At 43.9% G+C, this 18916-nt stretch overlaps 2 protein-coding genes across 3 annotated transcripts in view; both read left to right on the top strand.

Moving 5' to 3' along the window:
* LOC133622523 (uncharacterized) overlaps positions 1 to 5675 on the top strand; it is a 55692-nt gene extending 50017 nt beyond the window's left edge. The window contains exons 2-4 of one of the 2 annotated variants that reach the window (XM_061985342.1): positions 273 to 387; positions 3157 to 3397; positions 3497 to 5675. In XM_061985342.1, the coding sequence (XP_061841326.1) occupies positions 3160 to 3397; positions 3497 to 5439 (2181 nt within the window). In that variant the 5' untranslated portion in view covers positions 273 to 387; positions 3157 to 3159 and the 3' untranslated portion in view covers positions 5440 to 5675. Of the gene's footprint in view, positions 1 to 272; positions 388 to 3153; positions 3398 to 3496 lie in introns of both variants that reach the window. The other variant, XM_061985341.1, reaches the window with a different exon arrangement.
* A 1348-nt stretch (positions 5676 to 7023) lies between these two features.
* jagn1b (jagunal homolog 1b) lies at positions 7024 to 14013 on the top strand. The gene is made up of 4 exons (XM_061985344.1): positions 7024 to 7402; positions 10952 to 11049; positions 13236 to 13308; positions 13368 to 14013. Exons 2-4 carry the CDS (start codon positions 10961 to 10963, stop codon positions 13755 to 13757), a joined length of 552 nt encoding a protein of 183 aa, XP_061841328.1. The 5' UTR covers positions 7024 to 7402; positions 10952 to 10960; the 3' UTR covers positions 13758 to 14013.
* The last annotated feature ends 4903 nt before the right edge of the window (positions 14014 to 18916 follow it).

Here is an 18916-nt window from a genome sequence, read left to right as displayed (position 1 = left end):
CCAATAAGCCCAAATAGCAAAGAGAAATAAAAAAAAAAGCATGTAAACAAACAGCTTGGGCCTTAAGAGGTTAAGCGATCACCAATGCTGTGTACTTACAGTCCTCACACTAATGTACTCCTTTACTTACTGACATTACATCGCACAGCATTTTGATATTTACAATATGAGCAAGATTTATTTTTTCGGGGAAAAATAGACATTTCTGTGACACTGTCTGAAAGTGAAGGAGCGACCGGGTGTTCATGAACGTGACATTTTTCTGTTTTCAGAGCTAAGACCTGACCAGAGCCCATAGATGGCCGTTGTGCTACCCGTGCCTTGGAGACGAGCCACAGAAGCAACCAATAAGCAGAAGGCGAAGATATTTCCTTGGCTAATCTGAAAGTAAGCACACGTGTTGGAGGTTCACAGCTCTACTACAAACCCCGTTTCCATACGAGTTGGGAAATTGTGTTAGATGTAAATATAAACAGAACACAATGATTTGCAAATCATTTTCAACCCATATTCAGTTGAATATGCTACAAAGACAACATATTTGATGTTCAAACTTATATTTCCGCACTATAAGGCGCACCTAAAAACCACAAATTTTCTCAAAAGCTGACAGTGCGCCTTATAACCCGGTGCGCTTTATATATGGATAAATATTAAGATTCATTTTCATAAAGTTTCGGTCTCGCAACTTCGGTAAACAGCCGCCATCTTTTTTCCCGGTAGAACAGGAAGCGCTTCTTCTTCTACGCAAGCAACCGCCAAGGTAAGCACCCGCCCCCATAGAACAGGAAGCGCTTCTTCTTCTACTGTAAGCAACCACCCGCCCGCGTAGAAGAAGAAAAAGCGCGCGGATATTATCATTTCCTTTGTGTGTTTACATCTGTAAAGACCACAAAATGGCTCCTACTAAGCGACCGGGATCCGGTTCATGAAAAGACGCAATCTCTCCATCCGCACACGGATTACTATTTCACAGCAACTGATATTCCTGTGAACCGCACTGTGGATACAACGGGAGCACGTACGGTGAATATTCGCACCACAGGGAATGAGAAGTCATCCTTCACTGTGGTTCTAGCTTGCCATGCTAATGGCCAGAAACTTCCACCCATGGTGATATTCAAAAGGAAGACCTTGCCAAAAGAGACCTTTCCAGCCGGCGTCATCATAAAAGCTAACTCGAAGGGATGGATGAAGAAAAGATGAGCGAGTGGTTAAGGTAAGTTGAAGTTTACGCGAAGAGGCCGGGTGGCTTTTTTCACGCAGCTCCGTCCATGTTGATATACGTATGTTTGTGATTGCACATTTGCGTACATTTTGGGAGTGAACAGAGTTGTTAGAACGCTGGTTTTTAATATATTATTAAAGTTTGACTGACCTATCTGACTGTTTTTTTGACATTCCCTTTAGCGCAGTTAGATGCGGCTTACAACACGGGGCGGCTTATTGGTGGACAAAGTTTTGAAATATGCCGTTCATTGAAGGCGCGGCTTATAACCCAGGGCGCCTTATGGTGCGGAAAATACGGTAAACTTTTTTTTTTTGTTGTTGCAAATAATCATTAATTTAGAATTTCATGGCAGCAACACGTGCCAAAGTAGTGGAGAAAGGGCATGTTCACCACTGTGTTACATGGCCTTTCCTTTTAACAACACTCAGTAAACGTTTGGGAACTGAGGAGACACATTTTTGAAGCTTCTCAGGTGGAATTCTTTCCCATTCTTGCTTGATGTACAGCTTAAGTTGTTCAACAGTCACCGTTGTGGTATTTGAGGCTTCATAATGCGCCACACATTTTCAATGGGAGACAGGTCTGGACTACAGGCAGGCCAGTCTAGTACCCGCACTCTTTTACTATGAAGCCACGTTGATGTAACACGTGGCTTGGCATTGTCTTGCTGAAATAAGCAGGGGCGTCCATGGTAACGTTGCTTGGATGGCAACATATGTTGCTCCAAAACCTTTATGTACCTATCAGCATTAATGGTGCCTTCACAGATGTGTAAGTTACCCATATCTTGGGCACTAATGCACCCCCATACCATCACAGATGCTGGCTTTTACACTTTGCGCTTATAACAATCTGGATGGTTCTTTTCCTCTTTGGTCCGGAGGACACGACGTCCACAGTTTCCAAAAACAATTTGAAATGTGGACTCGTCAGACCACAGAACACTTTTCCACTTTGTATCAGTCCATCTTAGATGAGCTCAGGCCCAGCGAAGCTGACGGTGTTTCTGGGTGTTGTTGATAAACGGTTTTCGCCTTGCATAGGAGAGTTTTAACTTGCACTTACAGATGTAGCGATCAACTGTAGTTACTGACAGTGGGTTTCTGAAGTGTTCCTGAGCCCATGTGGTGATGTCCTTTACACACTGATGTCGCTTGTTGATGCAGTACAGCCTGAGGGATCGAAGGTCACGAGCTTAGCTGCTTACGTGCAGTGATTTCTCCAGATTCTCTGAACCCTTTGGTGATATTACGGACCGTAGATGGTGAAATCCCTAAATTCCTTGCAAATAGCTGGTTGAGAAAGGTTTTTTCTTAAACTGTTCAACAATTTGCTCACGCATTTGTTGACAAAGTGGTGACCCTCGCCCCATCCTTGTTTGTGAATGACTGAGCATTTCATGGAATCTACTTTTATACCCAATCATGGCACCCACCTGTTCCCAATTAGCCTGTTCACCTGTGGGATGTTCCAAATAAGTGTTTGATGAGCATTCCTCAACTTTATCAGTATTTATTGCCACCTTTCCCAACTTCTTTGTCACGTGTTGCTGGCATCAAATTCTAAAGTTAATGACTATTTGCACAAAAAAAAATGTTTATCAGTTTGAACATCAAATATGTTGTCTTTGTAGCTTATTCAACTGAATATGGGTTGAAAATGATTCACAAATCATTGTCCATCCATCCATTTTCTACCGCTTATTCCCTTTTGGGGTCGCGGGGGGCGCTGGAGCCTATCTCAGCTACAATCGGGCGGAAGGCGGGGTACACCCTCATTGTATTCCGTTTAAATTTACATCCAACACAATTTCCCAACTCATATGGAAACGGGGTTTGTACTTCATGGCCATAGTTCAATTTGCCAGAGTTGCACTATTTGAGCCCTAAAAAAAAGATTAAACGTCTTCTTTTTCTCCCCAGTAGAAAATGGGGTCTATGTTCTTCCATCACATCCACCTATTCATCGTCTTGCTCCACCAGGCCCACGGCGGTGCGTTCTACAGAAGCAAGACAGCTCCTCAGCAACACCAGCCTCAGTACAATGATGGCCATCCTCAACAGCCCTTTTTAGGGAATGAGATGCCATTACTGGGTCAGTACGGACAGGAGCTCCCTCAGCTTCCGTTTCAGTTGGGGAAAGAGCGACTGCTGACTGAAGGCAAAGGTCTCTGAATGTTCTCGTTTCAAATGCAAAGCAGTAATAACTGAATTGTTGTCGATCGGTCTTGACCTCTCACTTCCAAATGTTCACTGTTTTTTGAAGGACAAACATTCCCCAGAGGAGCCAAAGGCCCACCTCACCCTGGTTCTAAAGGACAAGATGTCCGAGTTGGATCGCAGGGAATTCAGGGCCCAACGGGACCACCGGGACCTCAAGGGCCACCAGGTCTGCCAGGCCAGGGATTGCAAGGCGTGCCAGGAAAGGCAGGCCCTCCCGGTCCTCAGGGCTACCAAGGAATTGGAAAACCGGGAATGCCCGGATTGCCTGGGAAACCGGGAGGACCTGGATTTACCGGGCCACGGGGTGATTCAGGACCAAGTGGGGGTGAAGGGTCAATTGGACTTCCTGGTCCTCCAGGACTTCCGGGTCCACCTGGCCTCCCCGGGATTTTGAAGGCAGGAGGACAGGGCCTGCCAGGACAACAAGGTCCTCAAGGTGAGCCAGGTCAAAGAGGCCTGCCCGGGTTTAATGGCCCACCAGGCCCCAGGGGAGACAAAGGACTTGGTATACCCGGTTTACCCGGATTGAAAGGATCTATTGGACCACCAGGGCCACCTGGACATGCTGGCATCTCTGGAATTGGAAAACCTGGCATAAATGGTCTCCCCGGGCAGCCAGGAATATCAGGAAAACCTGGTCTTCGTGGGGAACCTGGGCCTTACGGACCACCTGGTGAGAGAGGACAACCAGGTCTTCCTGGTATATCAGGACTTGGAAAACCAGGGCAGGATGGCTTTAAAGGGCAACCAGGGATTCCTGGTGGAAAAGGTGAACATGGTTCTCCAGGATTACAAGGAAGTCCAGGTGTGCCTGGTTATGGCAAACCGGGCTTTCCAGGACCCAAAGGTCACAAGGGACACAGCGGGATCCCTGGATCTCCAGGCCCAAAAGGAGATAAGGGTCATGAAGGTTTTCCAGGTATTAATGGTCCTACTGGTTCCAGTGGTATACCTGGCCCACCAGGCCCAATAGGGCCCGCAGGTAGCATTGGCTTCCCAGGGCAAAAGGGAGAATATGGTGATGGTGGGCCGATAGGAAAACCAGGATTAAAAGGAGATGTAGGCCCTACAGGCCTTACGGGACAGTCAGGTTTGACAGGCAAGGCAGGACAACCAGGACTGAGAGGGCTTCAAGGACCAACTGGCCCCAAGGGGGAGCCTGGCAATAAGGGGTTATTTGGTGCCCCTGGTACTTTAGGATTAACTGGGCCAAGAGGGGAGAGTGGTCAACATGGTGATGAAGGCCAAAAGGGACCACAGGGGATTCCAGGACTTACAGGACCAGGTGGACCAATTGGACCTCCTGGGCTTCCTGGTCAAAAAGGGGAAACAGGTCCTCCTGGGATACCTGGCTATCCCGGGGCTGGAATACCTGGACCTGCTGGTGAGGTTGGTCCAAAAGGTAACTCTGGCCCGGGTGGGACTCCCGGACTTCCTGGACAACCAGGACAACCTGGACCCCCTGGTCCTCCAGGTAGCCCTGCTGTATATCCTGACCTTGGACAGACCCTGCCAGTTTCAGGTCCATATAATGGCCAGAAACAAGGGTACAAGAAGCAAAACGGCGTCTACATGGGTAGTAATGCTTTGGAAATGCCGGCTTTCACAGCAAAGCTCACTGATCCGTTTCCTCCTGTCGGTTCCCCTGTTATTTTTGACAAAGTGCTACACAACGGAAATCAGGACTACAATCCCCAAAATGGCATTTTTACCTGTAGCGTACCAGGAATTTACTACTTTGCTTACCATGTCCACTGTAAAGGGAATAACGTGTGGGTGGCGCTGACGAAGAACAACAAGCCCGTCATGTACACGTATGACGAGTGCGGCAAGGGCTTGCTGGATCAGGCATCAGGTGGCTCTGTGCTCCCGCTACAGCAGGCCGACACGGTCCACATCCTGCTCCCGTCCGACCAGGCAGCAGGACTTTATGCTAGTCAGTATGTCCACTCCACCTTTTCTGGGTACTTATTGTACCCAAACTAAGTACTTAGATATGCATTTATGAAAGCCAGAAGTGTGGAAATGTACACCTCAAGTGTAACAACAGCAATGAACCATGACTGATATTGCATTAAAATCATTACGTCTGTATGCGCACATGAACACTTTTCTATAAAGTTTTTTTTTTTTTAACCCTTGTGTGGTGTTCGGGTCTGTGGGACCCGTTTTCATTTTTTATTAAAAGAAAAATGATACAATTAATTAATTTTTCAAACTGAGACTCACTGACTTTGGCTCATTTTCTGTGTAGAACATATATCAGAATACATATTTAATGACCACACACACCATACACCCCCCCTACACATTTATATTACATATAAGATGTCCGGGTCCACTGGACCCGGGGCTAATAGAAGTGCGGAAATTGATGTTCTGTATACCACACACAGACACACACACACACACACACACACACACACACACACACACACACATTCACACACACACACACACACACACACACACACACACACACACACACACACACACAGCAGGCCTAGACAGGAGGAGGACAGAGTGTAGGTACACAGAACATCAGAGGGTCAAATGTGTGAGAAAATGAGAGCAGACAGTGTTGACAAACAATGTTGCAACCTTGTGTGGGAACCACAGGTGCAGAAACACAAAAGAACCTATTTTTTATTTTGTAACCTATTTTTATGGGCTTTCCTCTTTGTATGTTAAGTTCCTGTTATACGCTGTTATACAGTATATGCCTTGAGCTTTTATTTTGAAGGCGCTAAGAGCGGAAGTGATGACTCGTTGTAGTGGAGCGGGGGTGGGGGGGTTGAAAGGACGTAAATAAAGTGGTCCTCTTGTAAAACTGGAGCCTCCGTGTTTTTTTATTTTGTAGTTTTATAACCAAGGGTTTATAAATGTTGCCTGTACTGTATAAAATTACAAAATAACAAACACGGAGGCTCCAGTTTTACACGAGGAAAATATTATTTACTTCCTTTTTTTTTTTTTTAATTGTATTTTTTTTTTTTTTTATTGACCAACAAACATACATTTGAAATACACACAAAAGTCAAGGCATTTTCAACATCAAAAAATAAAACAAAAGCAAATACAGATAGAGTAATATTAAAAAATAAATAAATGTCGACGGAAGTGACGTCATCTTTGTGCCCGCCTAGATTTATCGTGTTTTTTTATTTACTTCCTTTCAAAAACCCCGCTCCACTACAACGTGTCATCACTTCCGCTCTTGTTGCCTTTCAAAATAAGAGCTCAAGGCATATACTGTATAACAGCGTAGAACAGGAACTTAACATACAAAGAGGAAAGCCCATAAAAATAGGTTACATAATCAATCATGAAACCTCTGTTTCCAACTTTAGTCAAGGTTACTTGAACACACCACTGTCACGTGTAACCTTTCTTCGATCACCTCATGTCGGCGCTGTGTGTTGACCTTTGAAGATATTACGTAAATCGAGTTACACATTCGTTATTTTTTTTTTTATAACCTTTTACAGAAAACGTGTTTGGTCTAAACTTGTATGACGTATAACTGACAGGTTTAAATCAAATAATAGAAATATTTACCAAACGCCCTTGGCTGTGATCATGAGGGTTGTTGTTGAACGGGCAGGCCAATAAATACAAATAAATGAAAATTGACAATGTATTTTAATGCTATGTAGTAATTATATTCTGCAATAGTTAGTTAAAAGTAGCAAAAACAAGAGGTCGAATGACGAGAGACACGGACAACGTTAAGGCAGTTAGTGCAGTTCACACTTAATCCACACGATGGCAACGATTTCCTAACAACCAGCTCGAGATCCGGAGAAGACGAAGAAGTCTTTTCGGCCAATCACGCTTCGAGACGTCATCCTTCCGCGTCTGCACTCTGACGGCGCTGACGTCGGGAAGGCAGCAGTAATCACAAAGTGGTCCAACTCGAGGAAATATTTTATCCACCGCGTTTCAAAATGTAAGTGATATTTCTAAAATGTACTAGTTTTTTTTTTTTTAAATTTCAAAGCACATTCAAGCCCACGCTAAACTCTTAAGTTAGGCTAAAGTACCAATGTCATGTTGAATGTTGTCTGGCTGTGTTAGCTGGGATAGGCTCCAGCACCTCCTCAACGCTTCGCTGGTTTTATAAGTGGAACAATTTCCCTTGTGGGTCAACAACGTTTGTCTAAGTCTAAGTTCAATTCAGACATGCCTTTAATCAGGAGTGTCAAACTCATTTTAGATGGGACGCCACATGGAGAAAAATCTACTCCCGAGTGGGCCGGACTGGTAAAATCAAGGCACGATAACTCAAAAATAAAGACAACTTCGGATTGTTTTCTTTGTTTAAAAAGGAAACAAGCAGAGCACGGAGGTCGCTCAACATTACAGCCGAGGTCTTGTATTTTGACACAAACAGCTGCTCTGTGGCCTTGTGGTTAGGAGCAGGCCTGGGCAATTCTTTTGACTCGGGGGGGCCACATTTAGAGAAAAAAATGTTTCTGGGGGCTGGTATATCTATTTTTAGGAACACTAATACAAAACATCACAATAATGTCTGATTGAATGCTGAAAACGTTATGACAGACCGCCTTAAAAAACATAATGGAATTTTACATTTTGCTATGAACGATAAAACACTGAATATTGACAAAATATGAACGTCACACCCCCTTTCGATCGACATATTTTACAATCAAGTGAAACGCAGCATAAATGCAACAAACGGTGAAATATGAACGCGAAGGGTACAAAATAAACCCATCTACAATCGGATGTATCTGATATTTGCTGAATTTCCCCCAGGGATCAATAAAGTACGGTACTTTCTATTCTATTATATATTACTAAGCTTTAGAGCTCTTGTTGTGAAAATCTCTTTCCGCGTTTGTGGAAACGCTTCCCGCCCACACTGCTTGGTGCCTCGTCTGAGCTGCTGTGACGTAGATTACCATAGTAACTAATTAGATTACCATAGTAACTGGTATATCATCCATAAGCACAGATTCCAACCATTGAAATACTTTGTATAGTTGAAGACTTGCGGTCATTAGAAAACATGACTGCACATCATAATGGCAGCTACAGTTTCCATCTTAAAGATCTAAAAAAAAATATTTGGGAATGTCCGGCGGGCCAGATTGAAAAGCTCAACGGGCCGGGTCTGGGTTAGAGTATCCACCCTGAGATCGTTAGGTCGTGATTTCAAACCCCGACCGAGTCATACCAAAGACTATAAAAATGGGAGCCATTACCTCCCTGCTTGGCACTCAGTATCAAGGGTTGGAATTGGGGGTTAAAGCACCAAAAATTATTCCCGGGCGTGGCCACCGCTGCTGCTCACTGCTCCCCTCACCTCCCAGGGGGGGGATCAAGGGTGATGGGTCAAATGCAGAGAATAATTTCGCCACACCTAGTGTGTGTGTGATAGGGATGTCCCGATCCAGGTTTTTGCGATCCGATACCGCCGATCCGATACCGATACTGTTTTTGCACTTCCGATCCGATACCGACCGATACTGGCCTATCCGAGCATGTATTAAAGTTTAAAGTTATTTAGCCTACTTAGTTGTCAGAATCATGTTGAAAAGGGTTTTAGTACTCTTGATAACAACTAGCCAGCTGAATTAGGGGAGTTTGAATAATACACAATGGTTGGTAACAAGAAACTGACCTGTTTATTCAAGGATAAACACAAAATAGACAAAATTATATATGACAAACAGAAATGGCATCATTGAACTGGCGGCCTTTTTTTTTAAAATTGCGATATGTTTAGGCCATGTCACGATACACCATATATATGTGGATATTTTGCCTTAGCCTTGAATGAACACTTGATGCATATAATCACAGCAGTATGATGATTCTATGTGCACATTAAAACATTCTTCTTCATACTGCATTAATATATGCTACTTTTAAACTTTCATTGCAGAGAAGGAAATCACAACTAAAAAAAATCACTATTTTTTTATCATACGGTGTTGATCTGGAAATGTTTGCCTCTGCATTTTGATGGTGTGGACGTGTGGCAACGAATGGAGATAAGCGTCTCGACAGACGTTACAATATTTGAACAATGATGACGAAAACTGTTTTCTCTGTCGTGTCCGTGTGTCGAAAATTGTTATGCGCTTTTTTTTTTTTTTTGATTTTGTGCGTGGCATAGATTTGCCGTGCGCAATTGCACAGGCGCGCACCTTAGCGGCTGTGCTAGCATCACAGCTAACGTTAGCCATGCTGCTACCTCTCTGCTCGGGGAGGACGTATACGTATGTGACGTATGACGTGACAGTATGTGACGTGTGTAAGAAGGTGCGCTCGCCTGTCATGTAATGCCAGCAGCTAAAAGCAACTGCGTGAGAATCCACAGACCCGTGGATGTGTTGAAGGTGTGCTGGAAATTAGGGAGCAGCAGAAAAGTGGAATGTATTATTTAAATCGGTGCGTTGGAAAACACGGACCGGAGTTTTTTTTAAAAACTGGATCTGGATCGGCATTTTCCCATGCCTTGCCGATACTCATTTTTTGGCAAATATTGGCGGCCGATTCAATCCAAATATCGGATCGGGACATTTTTAGTGTGTGACAATCATGGGTACTTTAACTTTAAATGTATATCACTCGACATGTCTGGTTTTAGCTGTTTTAAATGAATAAATACAACTGTACTTACATTTTAAGGTGGCCTTTTTCGCTCCGTATGGCGTCTCCGTGTTGAAAATAATTTTCGGAGTTGAGCGCGCAAATAATTTCGGGATATGACAGGACGCGAAGTGTACAACCTTTCTGCTAATGGGAGAAAAAGACACTTTTGTCGGCCGGATTCGAAGGACACTTAGAACTTTTTTGATTGGTCAGCACCCCACTGCAAAGGATGCAGCCGCCGAATTGAGCCACAGCCATAGTGTGGCCCCGTTAACACAAAATGTAAGTTGTTGATACCAGCATGTTGTTACTTACCTGGCAAAACAAGCTGTGGAGGTCTTGCCCCTCCGGGTTCTTCGGACCACCAGTTTCCGACATGACAGCGGCGTGCATGGTTTGATACTAAGATTCATTTTTCAATAAATGTCTTCGGTATTGCTTTTCAGCCATCGGGTTGTGTCAGTCTTCTCCTCCTCGCTCGTGCTTCACCAATCACCATCCACAACTCTCCCTTCTCCTTCCCGACTGCTGCCTTTAAACAGAGCGACAGGTGATTAGACAAACACTCCCAGTTGGGTCAGCTACGCACCTGTCGCTGAGCTCGAAGCCGGTCCTGGCACACCCCGCTTCGCAGCAGGTCCACAGGCCACGCCCCCCCCACTCACACAAGCGTATTCCCTTTTGTTCGGTTTGAAATAATCAGTGAAAATAATCCTTACAGAAATAGTTGTCTGGCATTTTCATTTTGTAAGTGTAGCTCTCAGAAGAAAGTAGGTTGGAGACCAGTGTTCTAAACTGAGCAAAATGTTCAACAACTGCACAAGAACAGCAAAGCCACAGTCCAGTTTCACGGCTCTGACTCTTTTGCGTTCAGAACTGAGGCATGGCTTCCCGGGCAGGACCGCGGGCTGCGGGCACGGACGGCAGTGACTTCCAGCACAGGGAGCGTGTTGCCTCGCACTACCAGATGAGGTATGTTGTAAGGGTGTAACGGTACACAGAAATGTCGGTTCAGTACGTACTTCGGTTTAGAGGTCACGGTTCGGTTCATTTTCGGTACAGTAAGAAAACAACAAAATATAAATTTTCTGGTTATTTGTTTACCAAAATGTGTAAACCATGGCTTTATCCTTTTAACATTGCTTTAAAATAGCTCTGTGTGTGATGGATGTGAGCCACCACGAGGCTGATCAGTGCAACAGCAGGCACTCATGAATAGGGATAATGTTTGATAAGAAATTATCGAGTTCGAGCCCATTATCGAATCCTCTTATCGAATCGATTCCTTATCGATTCTCTTATCGAATCCAGATAGGTTGTTGTATATGGAAAAAAACACAATATTTGGTTTAACAAAAGCTCACTCAAATTTTATAAGAAAAAAATAAAATAAATAAATAAATATTGACTGTTACCCCCCTAAAAAAATAAAATAAATACATATTGACTGTTGTTACCCAAAGTATATTAAGTGGGATTTTTCAGAAAAACAAATATATACAGTAACACAAAAACAACCTGTCTCTGTGATCACTATCGGTGTATAAATAATAATATAGTGTTTAATAAAATCAGTCCCTTGGGCACAAAACTGAAAATAATACAGCTCTCCAAAACGTGCACTTCTGCTGCTATTGGAACATACTAACTACACACACTATGACACTAAGAACACCACAGTCATCAATCAACAATTCTTCTTCCAAAATATTATTTCGATGGTGGAAATACACGACTGGCAGCCATTTTAAGTCCTCAAAACATCCACTGAAACAGTGCACAAAAAAACGTTTTTCAATAAACATTTTAGTATCAAATTTAACCACTTTCCACCTTAATATTGAGTTACATAAACAAGTTAAACAGTTTACTTACAGACTTATCTTTTCCAAGGCTTGTAAGAGCTAACACAACTGGTCTACTTCTCAATTGTCTCATGAACTGAACTGACGTCGCCAACCCGGAAGTGCCCAAACTAATGACGCGTTGTATTTTCATATCGCCACAAGGTGTCAGTAAGAGTCTACAATCAAATGGGCATAACATTGCCGTCCCACAGGGCATTTCCTGTGGGACGGGATTTGAATAAAGAACCAACTCTTTTTCATTACAATAGTGGCCTTGATAACAGGAACCGGTTCTCAAAAAGGGATTCGAGTCCATGTAATCGGTTCTTTTCTTATCGAACAACCGGGAGAACCGGTTTTGAACATCCCTAGTCATGAATGCTAAGCATAACAATAACATACATATATATACACACAGGGTCCATTGCCAGGGTTAATGCAGTCAACATATATAAAATAAAAACTAAATAAGATGAGGCTCAGAATTGGTTTAACAAAACCTTTCTACATATAAAGTGCAACATTAAACTGCTTCAAGTTGTTGCTCAGATTAAATAAAATGACAATTTTTTTTTCTACATACAAAAAGTGCAACATTAAACAGTTTCAAGTCAACTCAGCCTCAGATTAACTTATCTTTCCCCCCCCCCAGCCTTTAACCCTGGTGACTTTCACTCAATGTTCATGTTTTTTGCCAGAAAAATCAGTTTATCCACATTGTCTGCAGAAAAAGCAGACCTGCTTGCAGTTAAAATCTCTCCAGCTGTGGAAAATACCCTTTCACTGGGCACGGAGGTAGCAGGTATGGCGAGGTAGTGCCTGGCTAACTTGGCAGTAAGAGGATATATGGGCTCATTGTTCTTCCACCATAGAAGTGGCTCAAAATCTAGTTTTTAATGCAATATAGTCTTAAATCTGCTGCTATAAAAACATGTGTTATTGCTTTAGCCCTGTCTGACTCGCCGAGGAGAGGCTGCTTGAATGCGGTGTTTGCACGACGCTCGTTTTTATCTTCGTTGAAGCGATGTTATCCATTGTTGTGTCGCACCGCGAAGCCCAAATGTTCCCAAACGGGAGATCTTAACGAGGCAGGAGGGTCTTTCAGCTCTGGCTTTTTGCATTTTGTAGTAGCCCGGACTTAATATGTCCGTGTGGAAACTGGTTCGGTGCACCTCCGTTCGGAACCGAACCCCCCGTACCGAAGCGGTTCAATACAAAAACATGTACCGTCACACCCTTAGTATGTTGCACCATTAATTGATATCAATGCATCTGTTTTCATCATACTTCTTATTTTGTCTTTGTATACAGCGTTGCCCTCAAGTCTGAAATCCGCAAACTCAACATCGTGCACCTGTTGCTGTGGATGCTGATGGCAGCTCAGGTAGAAGTTCATACAACAGGTGTGCTCATATTTACTGTAAATACTGTGTTCTGTGTCAGGTGACCGTAAGCCAGCTGGGTCTGGTGTCCCACAAGACGATCGCCTCACCATACCAGTGGGAGTACCCGTACCTCCTCAGCATCATCCCTACCGTCTTCTGCTTCCTGGCTTTGCCTCGTAACAACATCAGCTACTTGGTCATCTCCATGATCAGCGCCGGGCTTTTCTCAGTGGCGCCGCTCATCTACGGGAGCATGGAGATGTTCCCTTACGCTCAGCAGCTCTATCGGCTCGGGAAAGCCTACCGCTTCATCTTTGGCTTCTCGGCGGTGTCGGTCATGTATCTGGTGATCGTCATTGCCGTGCAAGTGCACGGCTGGCAGATCTACTACAGCAAGAAGCTGCTGGACCAATGGTTCACCAGCACGCAGGAGAAGAAGAAGAAATAAGTTGACCAAAGTGCCTAAGTTCAAACATTGACTGATGCGGCCTGAACTGCGAGGCAAAACTGTGTGTCGAACATCTTTTTTCCTGCCTTTACATACTTTGATAACGCCTTCATTTCCTTCAGTACATGACTGCTGCCATCACTGTGTACTAACATGCATCATCACTCACTATACTCCACTGTAAAGAACGTGTGGTTTTCCTCATACTTTGTGCTCAAGTGTTGCAGTGGTTAAATAAAAGAAATTAATTGCAAAATGTTCAACTTAAACATTTAGTTTTCACGCATGAAATAATACCAAAGGTAAGATCTGATGTTTACTTTCATGTCTGCTGTGTAGACAAGTTATTGGTGTTTAGGGGTGCTAAAAAAAATAGATTCAAAGACATCCAAATCGTGATCCGTGAAAAATTAACTTTTAACTTGAAAATAATTTTTTACCTTGAAAATCAACTTTTACCTTGAAAATCATTTTTTACCTTGAAAATCAACTTTTACCTTGAAAATCAACTTTTACCTTGAAAATAATTTTTTACCTTGAAAATCAACTTTTACCTTGAAAATAATTTTTACCTTGAAAATAATTTTTTACCTTGAAAATAAACTTTTACCTTGAAAATAATAGTTTGCCTTGAAAATCATTTTTTACCTTGAACATTAACTTTTACCTTAAAAATCATTTTTTACCTTGAAAATAAACTTTTACCTTGAAAATAATTTTTTGCCTTAAATATTTTTTACCTTGAAAATCAACTTTTACCTTGAAAATCATTTTTTGCCTTGAAAATCATTTTCTACCTTGAAAATAAACTTTTACCTCAAAAATGTTTTACCTTGAAAATCAACTTTTACCTTGAAAATATGTTGCCTTGAAAATAATGTTTTACCTTGAAAATCAACTTTTACCTTGAAAATAATTTTTTACCTTGAAAATAAACTTTTACCTTGAAATCATTTTTTGCCTTAAATATTTTTTACCTTGAAAATCATTTTTTACCTTGAAAATCAACTTTTACCTTGAAAATCACTTTTTACTTTGAAAATCAACTTTTACCTTGAAAATAAACTTTTACTTCGAAAATGTTTTACCTCGAAAATCATTTTATACCTTAAAAATAATTTTTTACCTTGAAAATCAACTTTTACCTTGAAAATAATTTTTTGCTTTGAAAATCATTTTCCATCCATCCATCTTCTTCCGCTTATCCGAGGTCGGGTCGCGGGGGCAGCAGCCTAAGCAGGGAAGCCCAGACTTCCCTCTCCCCAGCCACTTCGTCCAGCTCCTCCCGGGGGATCCCGAGGCGTTCCCAGGCCAGCCGGGAGACATAGTCTTCCCAGCGTGTCCTGGGTCTTCCCCGTGGCCTCCTACCGGTCGGACGTGCCCGAAACACCTTCCTAGGGAGGCGTTCGGGTGGCATCCTGACCAGATGCCCGAACCACCTCATCTGGCTCCTCTCCATGTGGAGGAGCAGCGGCTTTACTTTGAGCTCCCCCCGAATGACAGAGCTTCTCACCCTATCTCTAAGGGAGAGCCCCGCCACTCGGCGGAGGAAACTCATTTCGGCCGCTTGTACCCGTGATCTTGTCCTTTCGGTCATGACCCAAAGCTCATGACCATAGGTGAGGATGGGAACGTAGATCGACCGGTAAATCGAGAGCTTTGCCTTCCGGCTCAGCTCCTTCTTCACCACAACGGATCGATACAGCGTCCGCATTACTGAAGATGCCGCACCGATCCGCCTGTCGATCTCACGATCCACTCTTCCCCCACTCGTGAACAAGACTCCGAGGTACTTGAACTCCTCCACTTGGGGCAAGATCTCCTCCCCAACCCGGAGATGGCACTTCACCCTTTTCCGGGAGAGAACCATGGACTCGGACTTGGAGGTGCTGATTCCCATCCAAGTCGCTTCACACTCGGCTGCGAACCGATCCAGCGAGAGCTGAAGATCTTGGCCAGAGGAAGCCATCAGGACCACATCATCTGCAAATAGCAGAGACCTAATCCTGCAGCCACCAAACCAGATCCCCTCAACGCCCTGACTGCGTCTAGAAATTCTGTCCATAAAGGTTATGAACAGAATGGGTGACAAAGGGCAGCCTTGGCGGAGTCCAACCCTCACTGGAAACGTGTCCGACTTACTGCCGGCAATGCGGACCAAGCTCTGGCACTGATTATACAGGGAGCGAACTGCCACAATAAGACAGTCCGTTACCCCATACTCTCTGAGCACTCCCCACAGGACTTCCCGGGGTACACGGTCGAATGCCTTCTCCAAGTCCACAAAGCACATGTGGACTGGTTGGGCAAACTCCCATGCACCCTCAAGGACCCTGCCGAGAGTATAGAGCTGGTCCACAGTTCCACGACCAGGACGAAAACCACACTGTTCCTCCTGAATCCGAGGTTCGACTATCCGGCGTAGCCTCCTCTCCAGTACACCTGAATAGACCTTACCGGGAAGGCTGAGGAGTGTGATCCCACGATAGTTGGAACACCCTCCGGTTCCCCTTCTTAAAAAGAGGAACCACCACCCCGGTCTGCCAATCCAGAGGTACCGCCCCCGATGTCCACGCGATGTTGCAGAGTCTTGTCAACCAAGACAGCCCCACAACATCCAGAGCCTTAAGGAACTCCGGGCGGATCTCATCCACCCCCAGGGCCTTGCCACCGAGGAGCTTTTTAACAACCTCGGCAACCTCAGCCCCAGAAATAGGAGAGCCCACCACAGATTCCCCAGGCCCTGCTTCCTCATAGGAAGACGTGCTGGTAGGATTGAGGAGGTCTTCGAAGTATTCCCTCCACCGATCCACAACATCCGCAGTCGAGGTTAGCAGAGCACCATCCCCACCATACACGGTGTTGACACTGCACTGCTTCCCCTTCCTGAGGCGGCGGATGGTGGTCCAGAATTGCTTCGAAGCCGTCCGGAAGTCTTTTTCCATGGCCTCCCCGAACTCCTCCCATGTCCGAGTTTTTGCCTCCGCGACCGCTGAAGCCGCACACCGCTTGGCCTGTCGGTACCTGTCCGCTGCCTCAGGAGTCCCATGAGCCAAAAGAACCCGATAGGACTCCTTCTTCAGCCTGACGGCATCCCTCACCACCGGCGTCCACCAACGGGTTCTAGGATTACCGCCACGACAGGCACCAACTACCTTGCGGCCACAGCTCCAATCGGCCGCCTCGACAACAGAGGTACGGAACATCGTCCACTCGGACTCAATGTCCAGCGCCTCCCTCGTGACATGTTCAAAGTTCTTCCGGAGGTGGGAATTGAAACTCTCTCTGACAGGAGACTCTGCCAGGCGTTCCCAGCAAACCCTCACAATGCGTTTGGGCCTGCCAGGTCTGTCCGGCATCCTCCCCCACCATCGCAGCCAACTCACCACCAGGTGATCATTTTTTACCTAGAAAATCCACTTTTACCTTGAAAATAATTTTTTGCCTTAAATAATTTTTTACCTTAAATAATTTTTTACCTTGAAAATCATTTTACCTTGAAAATCATTTTTTACCTTGAAAATAAACTTTTACCTTGAAAATCATTGTTTACCTTGAAAATAAACTTTTATCTTGAAAATCATTTTTTTTGCCTTAAATATTTTTTACCTTGAAAATCATTTTTTGCCTTGAAAATCAACTTAACTTGAGAATCATTATTTTGATTGTAAATCTATACATCCATCCATCCATTTTTCTACCGCTTGTCCCTTTCAAGGTTAAAGGGGGTGCTGGAGCTTATCTCAGCTGCAATCGGGCGGAAGGCGGGGTACACCCTGGACAAGTCATCACCTCATCGCAGGGCCAACACAGACAGACAACATTCACACACTAGGGACAATTTAGTGTTGCCAAACAACCTATCAATAATTCTCAAAAGCATAAGTTGTTTTTAAAATGTTTAATCATTTTTATCCCAAATAATATATTGAGAGATTGGTTTGAATCAAAAATTGTGTCGAGTTGATTCTGAATCAAGTTGTCGCCCCAAGAATCTGAATCTAATCAAATCATGAGTTGTAAGAGCCCAATCCCTATTAGTATCAGTGGACTGTGTTTAAATGTCCTAGATCAGACATTGAATATATATTTAAACATTTAATAAAGTCAAATACAAATAAGGCCATACAAGCTGTATCCCACACTTTGTATTTTGTAGAGTAAATCTGTACAACAAATATTGGCATCAACATTATGATCTGCCTGAGTGGCGAGAAGACATATTTAGTGTGTATACAGGTAAAAGCCAGTAAATTAGAATATTTTGAAAAACTTGATTTATTTCAGTAATTGCATTCAAAAGGTGTAACTTGTACATTATATTTATTCATTGCACACAGACTGATGCATTCAAATGTTTATTTCATTTAATTTTGATGATTTGAAGTGGCAACAAATGAAAATCCAAAATTCCGTGTGTCACAAAATTAGAATATTACTTAAGGCTAATACAAAAAAGGGATTTTTAGAAATGTTGGCCAACTGAAAAGTATGAAAATGAAAAATATGAGCATGTACAATACTCAATACTTGGTTGGAGCTCCTTTTGCCTCAATTACTGCGTTAATGCGGCGTGGCATGGAGTCGATGAGTTTCTGGCACTGCTCAGGTGTTATGAGAGCCCAGGTTGCTCTGATAGTGGCCTTCAACTCTTCTGCGATTTTGGGTCTGGCATTCTGCATCTTCCTTTTCACAATACCCCACAGATTTTCTATGGGGCTAAGGTCAGGGGAGTTGGCGGGCCAATTTAGAACAGAAATACCATGGTCCGTAAACCAGGCACGGGTAGATTTTGCGCTGTGTGCAGGCGCCAAGTCCTGTTGGAACTTGAAATCTCCATCTCCATAGAGCAGGTCAGCAGCAGGAAGCATGAAGTTCTCTAAAACTTGCTGGTAGACGGCTGCGTTGACCCTGGATCTCAGGAAACAGAGTGGACCGACACCAGCAGATGACATGGCACCCCAAACCATCACTGATGGTGGAAACTTTACACTAGACTTCAGGCAACGTGGATCCTGTGCCTCTCCTGTCTTCCTCCAGACTCTGGGACCTCGATTTCCAAAGGAAATGCAAAATTTGCATGGTTGGGTGATGGTTTGGGGTGCCATGTCATCTGCTGGTGTCGGTCCACTCTGTTTCCTGAGATCCAGGGTCAACGC

The sequence above is a fragment of the Nerophis lumbriciformis genome, linkage group LG23 (assembly GCF_033978685.3).
Source record: "Nerophis lumbriciformis linkage group LG23, RoL_Nlum_v2.1, whole genome shotgun sequence".
NCBI lineage: Eukaryota > Metazoa > Chordata > Actinopteri > Syngnathiformes > Syngnathidae > Nerophis > Nerophis lumbriciformis.
This window is presented reverse-complemented; position numbering and strand designations above follow the sequence as displayed.

Excerpts from the sequence above, each read along its gene's own strand:
- jagn1b (XM_061985344.1), top strand. The coding sequence starts at position 10,961 with ATGGCTTCCCGGGCAGGACCGCGGGCTGCGGGCACGGACGGCAGTGAC. Across the intron at positions 11,050-13,235 it reads GCCTCGCACTACCAGATGAG|CGTTGCCCTCAAGTCTGAAA; the intron begins GTATGTTGTAAG and ends CTTTGTATACAG. Across the intron at positions 13,309-13,367 it reads GGATGCTGATGGCAGCTCAG|GTGACCGTAAGCCAGCTGGG; the intron begins GTAGAAGTTCAT and ends GTTCTGTGTCAG.